At 37.6% G+C, this 18,727-nt stretch overlaps 1 protein-coding gene and 1 pseudogene across 1 annotated transcript in view; one reads left to right on the forward strand and one right to left on the reverse strand.

The window, feature by feature from the left end:
- EFCAB5 (EF-hand calcium binding domain 5) overlaps positions 1-18,727 on the reverse strand; it is a 194,975-nt gene that overhangs the window by 132,135 nt on the left and 44,113 nt on the right. Inside the window, 2 exon segments of the mRNA XM_043585552.1 lie at positions 4,405-4,729; positions 4,732-4,980. Coding sequence (XP_043441487.1) covers positions 4,405-4,729; positions 4,732-4,980 — 574 coding nt within the window.
- LOC122486079 lies at positions 7,577-8,219 on the forward strand (annotated as a pseudogene).

Below are 18,727 nucleotides of genomic sequence, written 5' to 3' on the forward strand. Positions count from 1 at the left end.
CCACCCCAGTAAGCTAAGCAGCGCCACCTAGCGGATAACAGAGCCATTACACTAAGTACCACTCCACTGTGCCCTCCAAGCACATGCCCCACAAGACCAGCACAAGTCACTCCACCTGCTTAGTGTATGGACTATAGAGGGCTTCATATCAGTTCTAGAGGAAACTAGATATAACTTCATTTGGGTTTCATTCTGTTTCCTGGTTCAGTTATTTGTTCGTTTTCTTTGCTTCTGTTTTTGCTTAAATTGTTTTTTTTTTCTTTATTTTCTTTCTCTTTCTTGGATTCAGAAAGAACATGTTATTTTTTATTTATTTTATTTTATATTTTATTTTAAAAATTTTTTATTCTATTTTCTTTATTTCATTTTATTCTATATATTTTTTTAATTTTTAAAAATTTTCTTAACTTTTTTTCTTACCTTTCCCTTTTTTCTCTATTCTATCAAGCTTCTTTCAACAAGCAGATGGAATCACACCTAGGGTCTAGCTACCTTTATTTGATTTATTTGTTTTGTTTTTTAGCTTTAATTTTTTATTTTATTAATTCTTCTGCCCTCCAGAATGACAAGAAGAAGGAATTCACCCCAATAGAAAGAATAGGAAGAAATGATGGCAAAAAATGTAATGAACACAGATATAAGTAAGATGTCTAAACTAGAATTTAAAACCACAATTATAAGAATACTAGCTAGGGTTGAAAAAAGAATAGAATATACCATATAATCCCTTTCTACAGAAATAAAATAACTAAAATCAAGGGAGGCCAAAATTAAAAATGGAATAACCAAGACCAGTCTTGAATAGATGTCGTGTAAGCAAGGATGGATGAGGCAGAGCAGTGAATCAGTGATATAGAAGATAAAATTATGGAGAATAATGAGACAGAAAAAAAAGAGGGAAAAAAAGGCAAAAGATTACAATACAAAACTTAGAGAACTCAGTACTTATTAAAAAGGAATAACACCCATGGGGTGCCTGGGTGGCTCAGTCAGTTAAGCGTCTGACTTCAGCTCAGGTCATGATCTCACAGCTCGTTAGTTTGAGCCCCGCATCCGAGCCTGGAGCCTGCTTCGGATTCTGTGTCCCTGTCTCACTCTGCCCCTCCCCTATTCATGCTCTCTCATTCTCTCTCTGTCAAGAATAAACATTAAAAAAAATTTTTTTTTAAGGAATAACATCAGAATCATAGGAGTCCCAGAACATGAAGAGAGAGAGAAAAAGTGGCAGAAAGTTTATGTGAGCAAATTATAGCAGAAAACTTTCCTAATCTGGGGGAGGACACAGACATCAAAATCCAAGAAGCACAGAAAACGCTCATTAGATTCAACAAAAACTGACCATCACCAAGGTGTATCATTGTCAATTCACAAAATACACAGGCAATGAAAGAATATGAAAGCAGCAAGGAGAAAAAAGTCCTTAACCTACAAGGGAAGACAGATCTTGTTCACAACAGATCTGTCCACAGAAACTTGGCAGGCCAGAAAGGAATGTCAGGATATATTCAACATGCTGAATCAGAAAAATATGCAGCCAAGAATTCTTTACCCAGCAAGATTGTCATTCAAAATAGAAGGAGAGATAAAGAGTTTCCTAGACAAGCAAAAACTAAAGGAGTGGTGACCACTAAACCAGCCCTGCAAGAAATTTTAAAGGGGAGACTTTGAGTGGAGAAAAGACAAAACAAAACAAAAGAGACCAAAAGCAACAAAGACTAGAAAGGACTGAGAACATCACCAGAAACAGCAACTCTACAGGTAACACAATTTCACTATATTCATATCTTTCAGTACTCACTCTAAATGTAATCAATCAAAAGACATATGATATTAGAAGGGATAAGAAAATAAGACTCATCTATATGCTGCTTACAAGAGACTCACTTTAGGGATGCCTGGGTGGCTCACTTGGTTAAGCATCTGACTTTGGCTGAGGTCATGATCTCATGGTTCATGAGTTTGTGCTCCACATCAGGCTCTGTGCTGACACCTCAGAGCCTGGAACCTGCTTTGGATTCTGTGTCTCCCTCTCCCTCTGCCCTCCTTTGCTCATGCTCTGTCTCTCCCTCTTTTAAAAATAAATTAAAAAAATTTTAAAGAGACTCATTTTACACCTAAATACACCTATAGATTCAAAGTAAGGGGATAGAGAACCATCTATCATTCTAATGGACATCAAAAGAAAGCCAGAGTTGCCATACTTATATCAGACAGACTAGATTTTAAAATAAAGACTAACATGAAATGAAGAAGGGCGTTATATCATAATTAAGGGGTCTATCCACCAAGAAGATCTAACAACTGTAAATACTTATGCCCCCAACTTGAGGTCCACAAATATATAAATCAATTAAGCACACACATGAAGAAACTCTTCAATAATAATAATATCATAATAGTAGGGGATTTCAACACCCCACTTACAGCAATGTACAGATCATCTAAACAAAAAATCAACAAGGAAACAATGGCTTTGAATGACACACTGGACCAGATGGACTTAACAGATATATTCAGAACATTTCATCCTAAAGCAGCAGAATACACAGTCTTCCTGAGTGCACATGGAACATTCTCCATCATAAACCACATACTGGATCACAAATCAGCCCTCAACAAGTACAAAAAGATTAAGATCATACCATTCATATTTTCCAAACACAACACTATGAAACTTGAAATCAACCACAAGAAAAAATTTGGACAGACCATGAATACCTGGAGATTATAGAACATCCTACTAAAGAATGAATGGGTTAACAAGAAATTAAAGAGGAAATTAAAAAGTACATGGAAGCCAATGAAAATTAAGACAGGACAGCCCAAAACCTCTGGGATGCAGCAAAGGCGGTCATAAGAGGGTGGTGTATAGCACACCTAAAATTACACCTAAAAGAGGTGGGAAAAGAACAGAAAATAAAGCCCAAAACCAGCAGAAGAAGGGAAATAATAAAGATCAGAGCAGAAATCAATCATATGAAACAAAACAAAACAGTAGAACAGATCAATGAAACCAGGAGCTGGTTCTTTGAAAGAATTAACAAAATTGATAATTCCCTAGCCAGATTAATCAGAAAGAAAAAGGAAAGAACCCAAATAAATAAAATCACAAATAAAAGAGGATAGATCACAACAAACACCACAGAAATACAAACAATAAAAAGATAATATTATGCGCAATTATAGACCAACAAATTGGGAAATCTAGAAGAAATGGACATATTGCTAGAAACATATAAACTACCAAAACTGAAACAGAAAGAAATAGACCATTTGAACAGACTCATAACCAGTAAAGAAATCGAATCAGTAATCAAAAATCTCCCAACAAACAAAAGTCGAGGGCCAGATGGCTTTCCATGGGAATTCTACCAAACATTTAAAGAAGAGTCAACACCTAATTCTTTTGAAACTGTTCCAAAAAGTAGAAATGCAAAAAGTTGGATTCATATCTACATCTTATATTAGGATAAATTCCATATGGATCAATACTTAAAATGGAAACTAAAATATTAAAACTCCATAAGAAAACATGGGAGGATTCTTTTAATATCTTGAAATGTAACAATGACTCTAAGTCACAAAATGAAAGTAAATAAATTCAACCACATAGAAATAATATCTTCCGCATGACAAAAGATAAATAAAAACAGAAGAAAATATTTGTAACTCAGATGCTCTTATATAAAGGAAGAAAATTTAGAATCCAAATTTGCATTTGCTTCTGTATGTATAAAGAAACTGGAAAAAATCCACTGAAAATGAAGAACACTAGTTATTTATGGCAGAGGTGGAGTATTGGGTACAAGGAGGATAAGAATGGATGAGAAACTTTTCACTGTATAACTATTAATACATTTTGAATTTAAACCAGGTGAATATGCTGCCTATCTGAAAAGTTAAATTTTTAAGAAGTCCCTGCTCTCATGTAACTTACTTTCCAGTGCAGGGAGACAGATGGTAAACAAATAAATATATACTTTGGATCATAGTAAGATAACTAAATCCGCAAATTCAAGGAATTTATTTAATATGCTTCATTAATCTTCATAGTGCCTCATAAATAGTGAAGCACATACTAGCAGCTCAATAAATACTTTTTGAATATTTAAGTCCTATTTGTATGATTATGTTATTATTCTACTTCCTTTCAATGAAAGGACCTAGATCATCAACTGAAAATATAACAAATTATGGGGAGCCTGGGTGGCTCAGTTAAGCAACTGACTTCAGCTCAGGTTATGATCTCATGGTTTGTAAGTTCAAACCCCACATTGGGCTTTCTGCTGTCAGCGCCTTTCTCTGCGCTTTCTCTGTCCCCTTCTCTCTCTCTCTGCCCCTCCCTTCTCATGCTTGCTCTGTCTCTCTCTCAAAAAAAAAAAAATTACATATATAAAACTGTACCTGTTGCCAATAGTATTGGGAACATGTATCTTCAGTTCTTCCGTGACATCCCTCATCACCCTCTGATAACCAGACATTCCTGAGTCTTTGATATAATAAGGATTGTTTCTCATTAAATATTCCCCCAAATGATTAATTGGATCAAACTTGGTTGTAATATCAGCTTCTGCCCAAAGTTTCTTCTTTTCCACTTGCATTAACATTTTTTCCACTCCAGGAACTAAGGTGGGTAGAAGTTTGTCAAGCAAATATGCACGAGTTTTAAGTGTCATGTTTTCAGTATTAAACCACTCTTTGGCCAAATTATTTCTAGGGAATTTTTTTCAGCCTTTTTTTCTAGTTCTTTCTTCAAATTATCCTTATTTATTATTTTCTGTTGCATTGCCTGGGCTCTTGCCTCCACTCTTTCGTAAAAATTTTTCTTCCATGGCTGTTCTAGCTTTGAATTCAGTACATCTGGATCTAAGTTGAAAATCACTTTGGCAGGTTTTCTAACCACAAAATTCTTTGAGACATTTGTGTCAGAGTCCTTTATTAAATCAGTTGAGGCTTTTGTTTGCTCTTCCAAGTGTATTTCTGAGGAGGAAAAAAAAAGTGAAATGTAAGAAATACTAGAAGTAGATTTTAATCTATGCTACTTTAGAATATTATTTTTAAAAAGTTTTTTTTACATCTATTTACATGGTGTATTCAAACACAACTGAACATAACAGAAAATCAGGTAACTGTGACTTTAAGCATAAGGACATTAATTGTTGACTTAATCAGATGTCATTCAGCAGCTCACTGTTTTTCATTAAGTACATAGCCTGCTTCAATTGTTCTTTATTAATTTTTTGTGCTTGTACCTGAGGCTCACGAGATAGCTATTGTAGCTCCCAGAATCCTTTTAAAGGAAGAGATTTGAGAACAAAGGGGATTTTTCCTCTTATGGTTCTGTTTTATTATATAAGAATAGAATACCTCAGACTTGCTACTCTAAGATTTTCCTTTACATTTCATTGGCCTTATTAAGTTGCATGTCTACCCCTAGACCAGTAACTGGTAAAGGGAAAGAGAATTACTATGAATAATTTTGACTAATCATAAGTTATTCCTTCATGTTAGGGGTTAGAACAAGTTCTCTGGGGGCACCTGGGTGGTTCAGTTGGTTAAGCGCCTGACTCTTGGTTTCAGCTCAGGTCATGATCTTACCGTGTGCGTGAATTTGGGCTCTGCACTGTGCAGAGCCTGCTTGGGATTCTCTCTCTCTCTCTCTCTCTCTCTCTCTCTCTCTCTCTCCCTCTCTCTCTCTCTCTCTCTTCTCTCTCTTTCAAAATAAATTAATTAATTAAAAAAAAGAACAAGTTCTATGGTATCAAGTGATTTCCACCTGCTACAGAATTGAGGTTTAGTTGTCAGGCAAAAAGGCGAGTAAATTTCTGCCGAGTAGGCAGTGAAGAGAGTCTACTCTCTCTTGAAGAGAGGCTTGTTATTTCAAGCCTCTTCCAGATTTTCATTTTAAAAACGCAATATGGGTGCCTGGGTGGCTCAGTCGGTTAAGCGTCCGACTTTGGCCCAGGTCATGATCCCGCACTTCGAGGATTCAGGCCCAGCGTCAGGCTCTATGCTGACAACTTGGAGCCTGGAGCCTGCTTCAGATTCTGTGTCTCCCTCTCTCTCTGCCCCTCCCCTGCTTGCACTCTGTCTCTCTGTCTCCCAAAAATAAATAAATATTTTTAAAAAAATTTTAATGCAATATGGAGTGGGGCACCTGGGTGGCTTAGTTGGTTAAGTGTCCAACTTTGGCTCATGTCATCATCTCACGGTTCGTGAGTTTGAGCCCTGCATCCGTCTCTGCACTGACAGGAGACAGCCTGCTTTGGATCTTCTGTCTCCCTCTCTCTCTGCTGCTCCCTCTCTCTGCTGCTGCTGCTGCTGCTCTCTCGCTCTCTCTCTCAAAAATAAATAAACATTTTTTTTAAATCTTTAAATGCAATATGGAGATATTAGACCAAGAGAGTAGAGTAAGAACAGGCACTTACATTCCTTATCTACTAAAATACCTAGAAATGACTAAAAAGTGTGTGTGTGTGTGTGTGTGTGTGTGTGTGTGTGTGTGTGTGTGATATAAACATGAGAAAACTGTCAATCATGGCAATTATGAAGGGGGTCTTCAGTAGTCAGAACTTTTGAACTTTTCTGAAAAATGTAAGATAGGGAGAATCAGATTGATTGATAAAACTATAGGATTAAAAAAAAAACAAGAGAAAATCACTGTGAAATTGGGGGGCAACTTTGAGGCACCCCAAGTTTAAAGGATGTGGATATGGGTAGCAGGGGAATCACTGACCATTTGTGTACCTTCATCCCCATTTGAGCTAACCATCAGGCATCAGAGGTGTTCACCCCTGTATTGGGACAAGTGGGTTTGGGCTAGAGAGGCAGGATAATGCCTCTACATAGAGACAAAATGAATTGCTGACAGACTTCACTATTTAAAAATAAACAATAATAGTTTATTTTAAAAAAGAAACTAGGGGTGTCTGGGTGGCTCAGTCCATTAAGCATCTGACTTAGGCTCAGGTCATGATCTTTAAAAAAGAAACTAAATGAACCAAAAAAAAAGAGAAATCACTTGGGAATGAAAGAGAATTACTGTTGCCAACAAAACCATCAATACATTGACTTGAAGATCAGAAAATACTGAACAACTAACGAGCAAACTGGAATGCTAAGCCAAAGCAGATAAAAAAGGCAAAGAGAAAGGAGGATAGATTCAGAACTTTTTTTTTAAATTTTTTTTTCAACGTTTTATTTATTTTTGGGACAGAGAGAGACAGAGCATGAACGGGGGAGGGGCAGAGAGGGAGACACAGAATCGGAAACAGGCTCCAGGCTCTGAGCCATCAGCCCAGAGCCTGACGCGGGGCTCGAACTCACGGACCGCGAGATCGTGACCTGGCTGAAGTCGGACGCTTAACCGACTGCGCCACCCAGGCGCCCCGATTCAGAACTTTTAATATTCATCTTATACAAGTGTTAAATGGAGTGAGTCAAGAGTATAGAGACAAGGAAATATTCAAAGAGATAATGCAAGAAAATCTTGTAACACTGAAGAAAGAAACAAATCTTGCACTTTAAAAGGCTTACCAAATGGAATTTCTGTTTGGAATGATGAAAAATTGCTGGAACTAGATAGTGGTGATGATTGTACAACATGTGAATTTACTTAACGACACTGAACTGTACACCCCAACATAGTTTAAATGGTAAATTTTATATTATGTGCATTTTATCACAATTTTTTTAAAGTACCAAATAATCAATGCAAGATACATGATTAAAATACAAAAGTCTTTTGAGGAAGATGCAGTCAGCACTATAGTAAAGCTCTGGACATCTGGCTCCTGCTCCTGACTCACTGCTGTTGACTGTCTCAGAGGAACAAGTTGATCAGGAAATCCACTGCAGCCATGGCTTTTAAAGATGCTGGGAAGACACCCATGGAACCAGAGGTGGCAATTCACCAAATTAGAATACTCTAACAAACCACAGTGTAAAATCTTTGGAGAAGGTATGTGCTGGCTTACTTGATCAGAAGAGCAAAAGTAAAGAATTGCAAAGTGAAAGGACCAGTTCAGATGCCTACCAAAACTTTGAGAATCACTGTAAGAAAAACTCTTTGTGACGAAGGTTCTAAGACTTGGGATCATTTTCAGATGAGGATCCATAAGCAACTCATTGATTTGCACAGGCCTTCTGATATCATTAAACAAATTAGTTCCATCAGTATTGAGCCAGTTGAGGTTGAAGTCACCTTTGCATATGCTTAAATCAACATTTTTAAGAAATTGTTTATCATTTGTTAGATAGATAGATAGATAGATAGATAGATGATAGGGATAGAGATATCCTGGGTACTAGCAATAACTGATTAAAAATATAATTTTCAAAATTTCTTCTTATAATAGCAACAAAACTTGAAAATATCTAGAGATAAACCTAACAAAAAATGTGTTAAGGCCAATATGAAGAAAACTATAAAAATTTTGGCACTGGAATAAGGATAGGCATAAGTAAATGTAATAGAATTAAAAGTCCAGGGGCGCCTGGGTGGCTCAGTCGGTTGAGTGTCCAACTTTGATTCAGGTCATGATCTCAGAGTTTGTGGGTTCGAGCCCCACATCGGGCTCTGTCCTGACAGCTCAGAGCCTGGAGTCTGCTTTGGATTCTGTGTCTCCCTCTCTCTCTGCCCCTCCCCCACTCATGCTCTGTCTCTCTCTCAAAAATAAACATTAAAAAAAATTTTTTTAAAGAATTACAAGTCCAGAACTAAACCCATATGTCCATGACCAACTAATTTTCGACAGAGGTGCCAAGGTCATTCAATACGGAAAATTTTTTCTCTTCAGCAAATGATGCCTATAACAACTAGCCATCCACATGGGGAAAAAATTAAGTTGGACCTCTACCTCATATCATATACAAAAATTAACTAGCTATCCCTAACAGACATATAGAGAACATTTTACCCAACAAAGCAGAATTCACATTCTCCTCAAATGCACATGGGATATCCTTCAGATAGACCATATGTTAGGCCATAAAGCAAATCTCAATAAACTTAAAAACACAGATATCACATAAAGCATCTTCTTTGACCAAAGCAGGATGAAGTTAGAAATCAATAACAAAAGAAAACCTGGAAAAATCACAAATCTGTGGTAATTAAAACATACACTCTTAAACACAAATGAGCCAAAGAAGAAATCAGAAGGGAAATAGAGAATTCTTAGAGATGAATGAAAATGAAAACACAACATACCAAAACTTATAGGATGCAGTGAATGCAATGCTCAAAGGGAAATTTATAGGTGTAAGTGACTACATTAAAAAAAAACAACATCAAAATCAATAACCTAACTTTATATCTTATGGGACTGAAAAAAGAAGAGCAAAATAAACTCAGAACTGAAGCAGAAGGAAAGAAATTATAATAAAGATTAGAGTGGAGATAAACAAAATAGAGAATAGAGAAACAGTAGAGAAAATCAATAAAATCAGAAGTTAGTTCTTTGGAAAGATCAACATAATTGACAAACCTTTAGCTAGACTGGCAAAGAATAAAAGAGACACAAATAACTAAAACAAAAAATGAAATTGGTGCCTGGGTGGCTCAGTCAGGTGAGTGTCCAATTCTTGATTTGGGCTCAGGTCATGATCCCAGGATTGTAGGATCAAGCCCCGTGTCAGACTCTGTGCTGAGCTTGGAGCCTGCTTAAGATTCTCTCTCTCCCTCTCCCTCTGCCCCTCTGTCCCTCTCCCCAACTCATGGGTGCTCTCTCTTCAATAAAATAATTAATTAAGAAATGAAAATGGAAACATTATCACCAATCTCACAGAGATAAAAAGAATAACCTAGAATAAATGGACAAATTCCTTGAAACGCAAAAGTTATCTAAACTGACTCAAAAAGAAATAGAAAATCTCAACATACTTTAGCAAGTAAAGAGATTGAATTAGGAATCAAAACTCTGCCAACAAAGAAAAGGTCTGGACCATATTGCTTCGCCAGTGCAATCAAACATTTAAAGAATTAAAATCAATCCTTACCAAGATCTTCCCAAAGAATTGAAGGGGACAGAATAATTTCTAACTCATTCCATGAGGCCAGCATTATTCTGATACCAAAAGCAGATAAAGACATCACAAGAAAAGTAAATAGAATGAAGGGGGAAGAAAAAACACATAATCATCTCAATTGATGTAGAAAAGGTATTTGACAGAACCCAATACCATTTCATGATTTAAAAATAAGATAATAAAATAAAATAAAATAAAATAAAATAAAATAAAATAAAATAAAATAAAATAAACTTCTCAGAAAACTAGGAACAGACGGGAAATTCCTCAAAATAATAAATGATATTTATTTAAAAACCCACAGTTAACATCATACTCAGTGGTGGAAGACTTAATTAAGATCAGGAAAAAGACAAGGATACCCACTTTCACGGCTGCTATTCAACATTGTCCTGGAAGTTCTAGACAGATATATTAGAGAGATATTAAAAGAAAAATAAATTAAAAGGCATCCAAGTCAGAAAGAAAAAAAACCCCTATATTTACAGATGAGATGACCCTATATATAGAATATCTTGAAAAAAAAAGCTACTAGAGCTAATAACATGAATTTGGCAAGTTTGCAAGATACAATACCAACACACAAAGTCAGTTGTGTTTCTGTGTTTCTGTGTTTAGGAAAGCAACTCCTTTTTCAGTAGCATCTAAAAGAATTATAGACTTAGGAATAAATCTAACCAAGAGATGGAAGACTTGAATGCTGAAAACTACAAACCATTGCTGGAAAAAATTATAGACATACAGAAATGAAAAGAATCCTGTGTTCATGGATAGGAAGACTTAACATGTAAAGATATAAATACTACTCAAAGGGATCTATAGATTCAATGCAATTTTATCAAAATTCCAATTGTCTCTTTCAAAGAAATGGATAAGTTGGTCCTTGTATTCTTATGGAGTTGCAAATGACTCTGAATAGCCAAAAGAGTCTTTAAAAAGAATAAACTTGGAAGATTCACATTACTCAATTTTGAAACATACTACAAAGCTAAAGTAGTTAAAACAGTATGGTAGAGGGGCACCTGGTGGCTCAGTAGGTTAAGTGTCCAACTTTGGCTCAGGTCATGATCTCGCAGTTCGTGAGTTAAAGCCCCGTGTCAGGCTCTGTGCTGACAGCTCAGAGCCTGGAGCCCGTTTCAGATTCTGTGTCTCCCTCTCTCTCTCTGACCCTTCCCCGTTCATGCTCTGTCTCTCTCTGTCTCAAAAATAAATAAACGTTAAAAAAAATTTTTTAAATAAAAAATAAAACAGTATGGTAGAGGCATAAGGACAGACCTAGACCGGCTGAATTGAATAGGCAGCCCAGAAATAAATCTACATATATATATTTATATATGTAAGTAAATATGTATATGTATATATATTCAATAGGTTCTAAGCCCATTCAATGAGGGAAGAACAGTTTTTCAACAAATGATGCTAGGATAACTGGATATCCCATGCAAAGGAGGTGGAAAGCTGGACCTTTACACCATATACAAAAATGAACACAAATTTAATTAAAGATTTAAACTTAGGAGCTGAAACTATAAAACTGTCAGATGAAAACTTGCAGAAAATCTTTATTACAATGGATTTGACAATGACTTCATGGATAGGACATCAAAAGCATACTAAACAAAAGAAAAAATAGATAAGCTGAACTTCATCAAAATTAGTAACTTTTACCCATCAAAAGATACAATAAGAAAGTTCCTCTTTCTCTGCATCTTTGCCAAAATCTGTTGTTGCCTAAGTTGTTAATGTTAGCCATTCTGACAGGTGTGAGGTGGTTATCTCATTGTGGTTTTCATTTGTATTACCCTGATGATGAGTGATGTTGAGCATGTTTTCATGAGTCTGTTAGCCATCTGGATGTCTTCTTTGGAAAAGTGTCTATTCATGTCTTCTACCCATTTCTTCACTAGATTATTTGCTTTTTGGGTGTTGAGTTTGATAAGTTCTTTATAGATTTTGGATACTAACCCTTTATCTGATATGTCACTTGCAAATATCTTCTCCCATTCCATCGGTTGCCTTTTAGTTTTGCTAATTGTTTCCGTCTCTGTGCAGAAGTTTTTTATCTTGATGAGGTCCCAATAGTTCATTTTTGCTTTTGTTTCTCTTGCCTCTGGAGACATGTCAAGTAAGCAGTTGCTGTGGCCCAGGTCAAAGAAGCTTTTGCCTGTTTTCTCCTCTAGGATTTTGACGGTTTCCTGTCTTATGTTTAGGTCTTTCATCCATTTTGAATTTATTTTTGTGTATGGTGTATGAAAGTGGTACAGATTCATTCTTCTGCATATCGCTGTCCAACACCATTTGCTGAAGAGACTGTCTTTTTTTTCCATTGGATATTCTTTCCTCCTTTGTCAAAGATTAGTTGGCCATAACATTTGTGGGTCCATTTCTGGGTCTCTATTCTGTTCCATTGATCTGAGTGTCTGATTTTGTGCCAGTACCATACTATCTTGATGATTATAGCTCTGTAGTACAGCTTGAAGTCAAGAATTGTGATGCCTCCAGCTTTGGTTTTCTTTTTCAGGATTGCTTTGGCTATTCTGGGTCTTTTCTGGTTCCATACAAATTTTAAGATTGTTTATTCTACCTCTGTGAAGAATGCTGGTGTTATTTTGATAGAAATTATATTGAATATGTATATTGCTTTGGGTAGCATTGACATTTTAACAATATTTATTCTTCCAATCTGTAAGCATGGAATATTTTTCCATTTTTTGTGTGTCTTCTTCAATTTCTTTCATGAACTTTCTATAGTTTTCAGTATATAGATTTTTCACTTCTTTGGCTAAGTATCTTCCTATGTATTTTATGGTTTTTGGTGAAATTATAAATGGGATCATTTACAAATCATTCCTTGATTTCTCTTTCTGCTGCTTCATTATTGGTATATAGAAATGCAAATGATTTCTGTACATTGACTTTATATCCCGTAAGTTTGCTGAGTTCATCTATCAGTTCTAGCAGTTTTTTGGCAGAGTCTTTTGGGTTTTCCACGTACAGTTCATGTCATCTGCATAAAGTTAAAGTTTGACTTCCTCCTTGCTGATGTGGATACCTTTTATTTCTTTGAATGGTCTGATTGCTGAGGCTAAGGACTTCCAACACTATGTTGTATAGCAGTGGTGAAAGTGGACATCCTTGTGTTTCTGACCTTAGGGGGAAAGCTCTCAGGTTTTCTCCATTGAGGGTGATATTAGCAGTGGGTCTTTCATATATGGCCTTTATGATCTTGAGGTATGGTCCTTCCATTCCTACTTTCTTAAGGGTTTTTATCAAGAAATGATACTGTATTTTGTCAAATGCTTTTTCTGCAGCTACTGAGAGGATCATGTGAGTCTTGTCCTTTTTTGTGTGTGTGGTGAATAATTCTTTTAATGTATTGTTGGATCCAGTTTGCTAGTATCTTGTTGAGAATTTTTGCATCAATGTTCATCAGGGAAATTGATCCATAGTTCTCCTTTTTAGTGGTCCGTAGTTCTCCGTTTTAGTCTTTGTCTGGTTTTGGAATCAAGGTAATGTGGACCTCATAGAATGAGTTTTGAATGGGAATGCAAGCTGCTGCAGTCAGTCTGGGAAACAGTATGGAGGTTCCTTAAAAAACTAAAAATAGAACTACCCTACAACCCAGCAATTGCACTACTAGGTATTTACCCAAGGGATACAGGTGTGCTGTTTCAAAGGGACACATGAACCCCCATGTTTATAGCAGCAGTATCAACAATAGCCAAAGTATGGAAAGAGCTCAAATGTCCATCGATGGATGAATGGATAAAGAAGATGTGGTGTATCTATACAATGGAGTATTACTCAACAATCAAAAAGAATGAAATCTTGCCATTTGCAACTACGTGGATGGAACTGGAGGGTATTATGCTAAGTGAAATTAGTCAGAAAAAGACAAAAAGCATATGACTTTATTCATATGAGAACTTTAAGAGACAAAACCGATGAACATAAGGGAAGGTACACAAAAAATAATATAAAAACAGGGAGGGGGGACAAAACAGAAGAGACTCATAAATATGGAGAGCCATATTTACTGAAGGGGGTGTGGGAGGGGGTATGGGCTAAATGGGTAAGGGGCATTAAGGAATCTACTCCTGAAATCATTGTTGCACTATATGCTAATTTGGATGTAAATTTAAAAAAATAAAATTAAAATAAAAAAAAAAAGAATGAGTTTCAAAGTTTTCCTTCCATTTCTACTTTTTGGAACAGTTTCAAAAGAATAGGTGTCAACTCTTCTTTAATGTCTGGTAGAATTCCCCTAGAAAGCCATCTGGCCCTGGACTCTTATGTTTTGGGAGATTTTTGATTACTGATTCATTTTCTTTACTGGTTATGGGTCTGTTCATATGTTCCATATCTTCTTGTTACAGTTTTGGTAGTTGATATGTTGCTAGGAATATGTCCATTTCTTCCAGATTGCCCAATTTGTTGGCATATAATTGGGCATAATATTCTCTTATTATTGTTTGTATTTCTGTAGTGTTGGTTGTGATCTCTCCTTTTTCATTTGTGATTTTATTTATTTGGGTCCTCTTGTTTTTCTTTTTGATCAATATGGCTAGGAGTTTATCAATTTTGTTAATTATTTCAAAGAACCAGCTCCTGGTTTCACTGATCTGTTCTACTGTTGTTGTTGTTGTTGTTTTGTTGTTTTGTTGTTTTAATTTCCAAATCATTGACTTCTGCCCTAATTTTTATTATTTCCCTCCTTCTGCTGGTTTTGGGCTTTATTTTCTGTTCTTTTTCCATCTCCTTAAGGTGTAACATTAGGTTGAGTTTCTGAGACCTTTCTTCCTTCTTTAGGAAGGCCTAGATTGCTATACACTTCCCTCTTATGACCACCTTTGCTGCATCCCAGAGGTTTTGGGCTGTCCTATTTTCATTTTCTCTTTAATTTTTTGGTTAACCTATTCATTCTTCAGTAGGATGTTCTGTAATCTCCAAGTATTCATGGTCTTTCCAGTTTTTTTTCTTGTGGTTAATTTTGAATTTCATAGGGTTGTGGTCTGAAAATATGCATGGTATGATCTCAATCTTTTTGTTGGTTTTTTTTTTTCAACGTTTATTTATTTTTGGGACAGAGAGAGACAGAGCATGAACGGGGGAGGGGCAGAGAGAGAGGGAGACACAGAATCGGAAACAGGCTCCAGGCTCTGAGCCATCAGCCCAGAGCCTGACGCGGGGTTCGAACTCACGGACCGCGAGATCGTGACCTGGCTGAAGTCGGACGCTTAACCGACTGTGCCACCCACGCGCCCCTGATCTCAATCTTTTTGTACTTGTTGAGGCTGATTTGTGACCCAGTATGTGATCTTTTCTGGAGAATTTTACCTGTGCACTCAGGAAGAATGTGTATTCTGCTGCTTTAGGATGAAATGTTCTGTTATATTATTTAAATCCTTTTTGATCAGCTCATTAGCTGTTGTTATTTCCTGGAGATTCTTCTGAGGGGAATTCTTCCACTTGGTCATTTTGGATAGTTCCTGGAGTGGTGAGGACCTGCAGGGCACTTCCCCTGTGCTGTGGTGTATACCTGGAGTTGGTGGGCGGGGCCGCAGTCAGACCTGATGTCTGCCCCCAGCCCACCGCTGGGGCCACAGTCAGACTGGTGTGTGCCTTCTCTTCCCCTCTCCTAGGGGCGGGATTCACTGTGGGGTGGTGTGGCTCGTCTGGGCTACTTGCACCCTGCCAGGCTTGTGATGCTGGGGATCTGGCGTATTAGCTGGGGTGGGTAGGCAAGGTGCTGGGGGCAGGAGGGGCAGGCTTAGATCGCTTCTCCTTAGGTGATCCACTTCAGGAGGGGCCCTGTGGCAGCGGGAGGGAGTCAGATCCGCTGCCGGAGGTTTGGCTCCGCAGAAGCGCAGAGTTGGGTGTTTGCGCGGAGCGAGCAAGTTCCCTGGCAGGAACCGGTTCCCTTTGGGATTTCGGCTGGGGGATGGGCGGGGGAAATGGCGCTGGCGAGCGCCTTTGTTCCCCACCAAACTGAGCTCTGTTGTCCGGGGGCTCAGCAGCTCTCCCTCCCTTTGTCCTCCAGCCTTCCCGCTTTCCGAGCAGAGCTGTTAATTTCTGACCTCCCAGACGCTAAGTCGCGCTTGCTGTCGGAACACAGTCCGCCCGGCCCCTCCGCTTTTGCAGGCCCGACTCGGGGGCTCTGCTTGGCCGGCGAGCCGCCCCTCCGCCCTGGCTCCCTCCCGCCAGTCCGTGGAGCGTGCACCGCCTCGCCGCCCTTCCTACCCTCTTCCGTGGGCCTCTCGTCTGCGTTTGGCTCCGGCGACTCTGTTCTGCTAATCCTCTGGCGGTTTTCTGGGTTATTTAGGCAGGTGTAGATGGAATCTAAGTGATCAGCAGGACGTGCGGTGAGCCCAGCGTCCTCCTAAGCCGCCATCTTGCCCAAAAAGTGTCTGAAATGTTCTGAATATATCTGTTAAGTCCATCCAGTACAGTGTGTCATTCAAAGCCATTGTTTCCTTGCTGCTTTTGTGCTTAGATGACCTGTCCATTGATGTAAGTGGGGTGTTGAAGTCCGCTATTATTATGGTATTATTATTGATGAGTTTCTTCATATTTGTGATTAATTGATTTATATATTTGGGGACCTCAAGTTGGGGGCATAAATATTTATAGTTGTTAGATCTTCTTGGTGGATAGACCCCTTAATTATGATATAATGTCTTTTCATCTATGGTTAGTCTTTATTTTAATATCTAGTGTGTCTGATATAAGAATGGCTACTTTGGCTTTCTTTTGATGTCCTTTAGCATGATAGATGGTTCTCCATCCCCTTGCTTTCAATCTGAAGCCATCGTTAGGTATAAAATGAGTCTCTTGTAAGCAGCATATAGATGGATCTTGGTTTCTTATCCATTCTGATACCCTATGTCTTTTGATTGGAGGGTTTAGTCCATTTAGAGTGAATAGTGAAAGATATGAATTTAGTGCCATTTTGTTGCCTGTAGAGTTAGTGTTTCTGTTGATGTTCTCTGGTCCTTTCTAGTCTTTGTTGCTTTTGGTCTGTTTTGGTTTGTTTTGTCTTTTCTCCACTCAAAGAGTCCCCCTTAAAATTTCTTGCAGGGCTGGTTTAGTGGTCACGAACTCCTTTAGTTTTTGTCTAGGAAACTCTTTATCTCTCCTATTCTGAATGACAGTCTTGCTGGATAAAGAATTCTTGGCTGCATATTTTTCTGATTCAGCATGTCAAATATATTCTGTCACTCTTCTGGCCTGCCAAGTTTCTGTGGATAGGTCTGCTGTGAACCTGATCTGTCTTCCTTTATAGGTTAAGGACTTTTTTCCCCTTGCTGCTTTCATAATTCTTTCCTTGTCTGTGTATTTTGTGAATTTGACTGTGATGTGCCTTGTGATGGTTGATTTTTGTTGAATCTAATGGGAGTTCTCTATGCTTCTTGGATTTTGATGTCTGTGTCCTTCCCCAGATTAGGAAAGTTTTCTGCTATAATTTGCTCACATAAACCTTCTGCCCCTTTTTCTCTCTTTTCATGTTCTGGGACTCCTATGATTCAGATGTTATTCCTTTTTAATAAGTACTGAGTTCTCTAAGTTTTGTATAGTGATCTTTCGCCTTTGTTTCCCTCTTTTTTCTGCTTCATTATTCTTCATAATTTTATCTTCTATATCGCTGATTTGCTGCTCTGCTTCATCCTTGCTATCATGGCATCCATTTGAGATTGCATCCCAATTATGGCATTTTTAATTTCATTCTGACTATGGTTTATTTCTTTTATCTCCACAGAAAGGGATTCTATGCTTTTTTCAACCCCAGCTAGTGGTTCTCAATTCTAGTTCAGACATCTTGCTTATATTTGTGTTGATTAAGCCCCTGGCTGTCATTTCTTCTTGTTCTGTCTGTGGGGTGAATTCCTTCATTTTGTCATTTTGGAGGAAGAAAAAAATTAAAATTAAAAATTAAAATTAAAAAATAAAAAACAAAACAAAAAATCAAATAAAGGAAGCTAGATCCTAGGTGTATTTTGGTCTGCTTGTTGAAAGATGCTTGATAGAATAGAGAAAAAAAGGAAGGAAAAGAAAAAATAAAAGTAAGAAAAAATTTACAAATTAAAAAAATTATATAATGAAATAGAATAAATGAAATAAAGAAAATGAAATGGAATTTTAAAATTTTTTAAATAAAGTAAAAAATAAAAATAAAATTTTCTCTTCATGTATATAAGAAAGAGAAAGAAAGAAAAAAAATAATTTAAGCAAAAACAGAAGCAAAGAAAACGAACAAATAACTGAACCAGCAAACTAATGAAACCCAAATAAAGTTACACCCAGTTTTGCCTAGAACGGAAACTATGAAGCCCTCTATATTCCATACACTAAGGAGGTGAAGTGACTTGTGTTGGTCTTGTGGGGAGTGTGCTTAGAGGGTGCAGTTGAGAGGGGCTTGGTGTAATGGCTCCATTCTCCCCTAGGTGGCGCTGCTTAGCTTACCTGGGTGGATCAGTGTGGTGTGCATGAGTGTGCCTGCAGTAGAGGTGGAAATGGCTTCACCCTGCCCTCTAGTTTTGGAGCAGGAACTTCTCGCTCTCACCAACCGGTGCACCCCTCCTTCTCTCAGGCCCCCATCCATTCCCCACCTCTACTTTGTCCATGTCCAAGCTGTCCACCTTCCAGGTGACACCTCCCTCCAGAGTTTTATTTCAGATGGGGGAGTGTTTCAAAACCCCAC

The sequence above is a fragment of the Prionailurus bengalensis genome, chromosome E1 (genome assembly GCF_016509475.1).
Source record: "Prionailurus bengalensis isolate Pbe53 chromosome E1, Fcat_Pben_1.1_paternal_pri, whole genome shotgun sequence".
Lineage (NCBI taxonomy): Eukaryota > Metazoa > Chordata > Mammalia > Carnivora > Felidae > Prionailurus > Prionailurus bengalensis.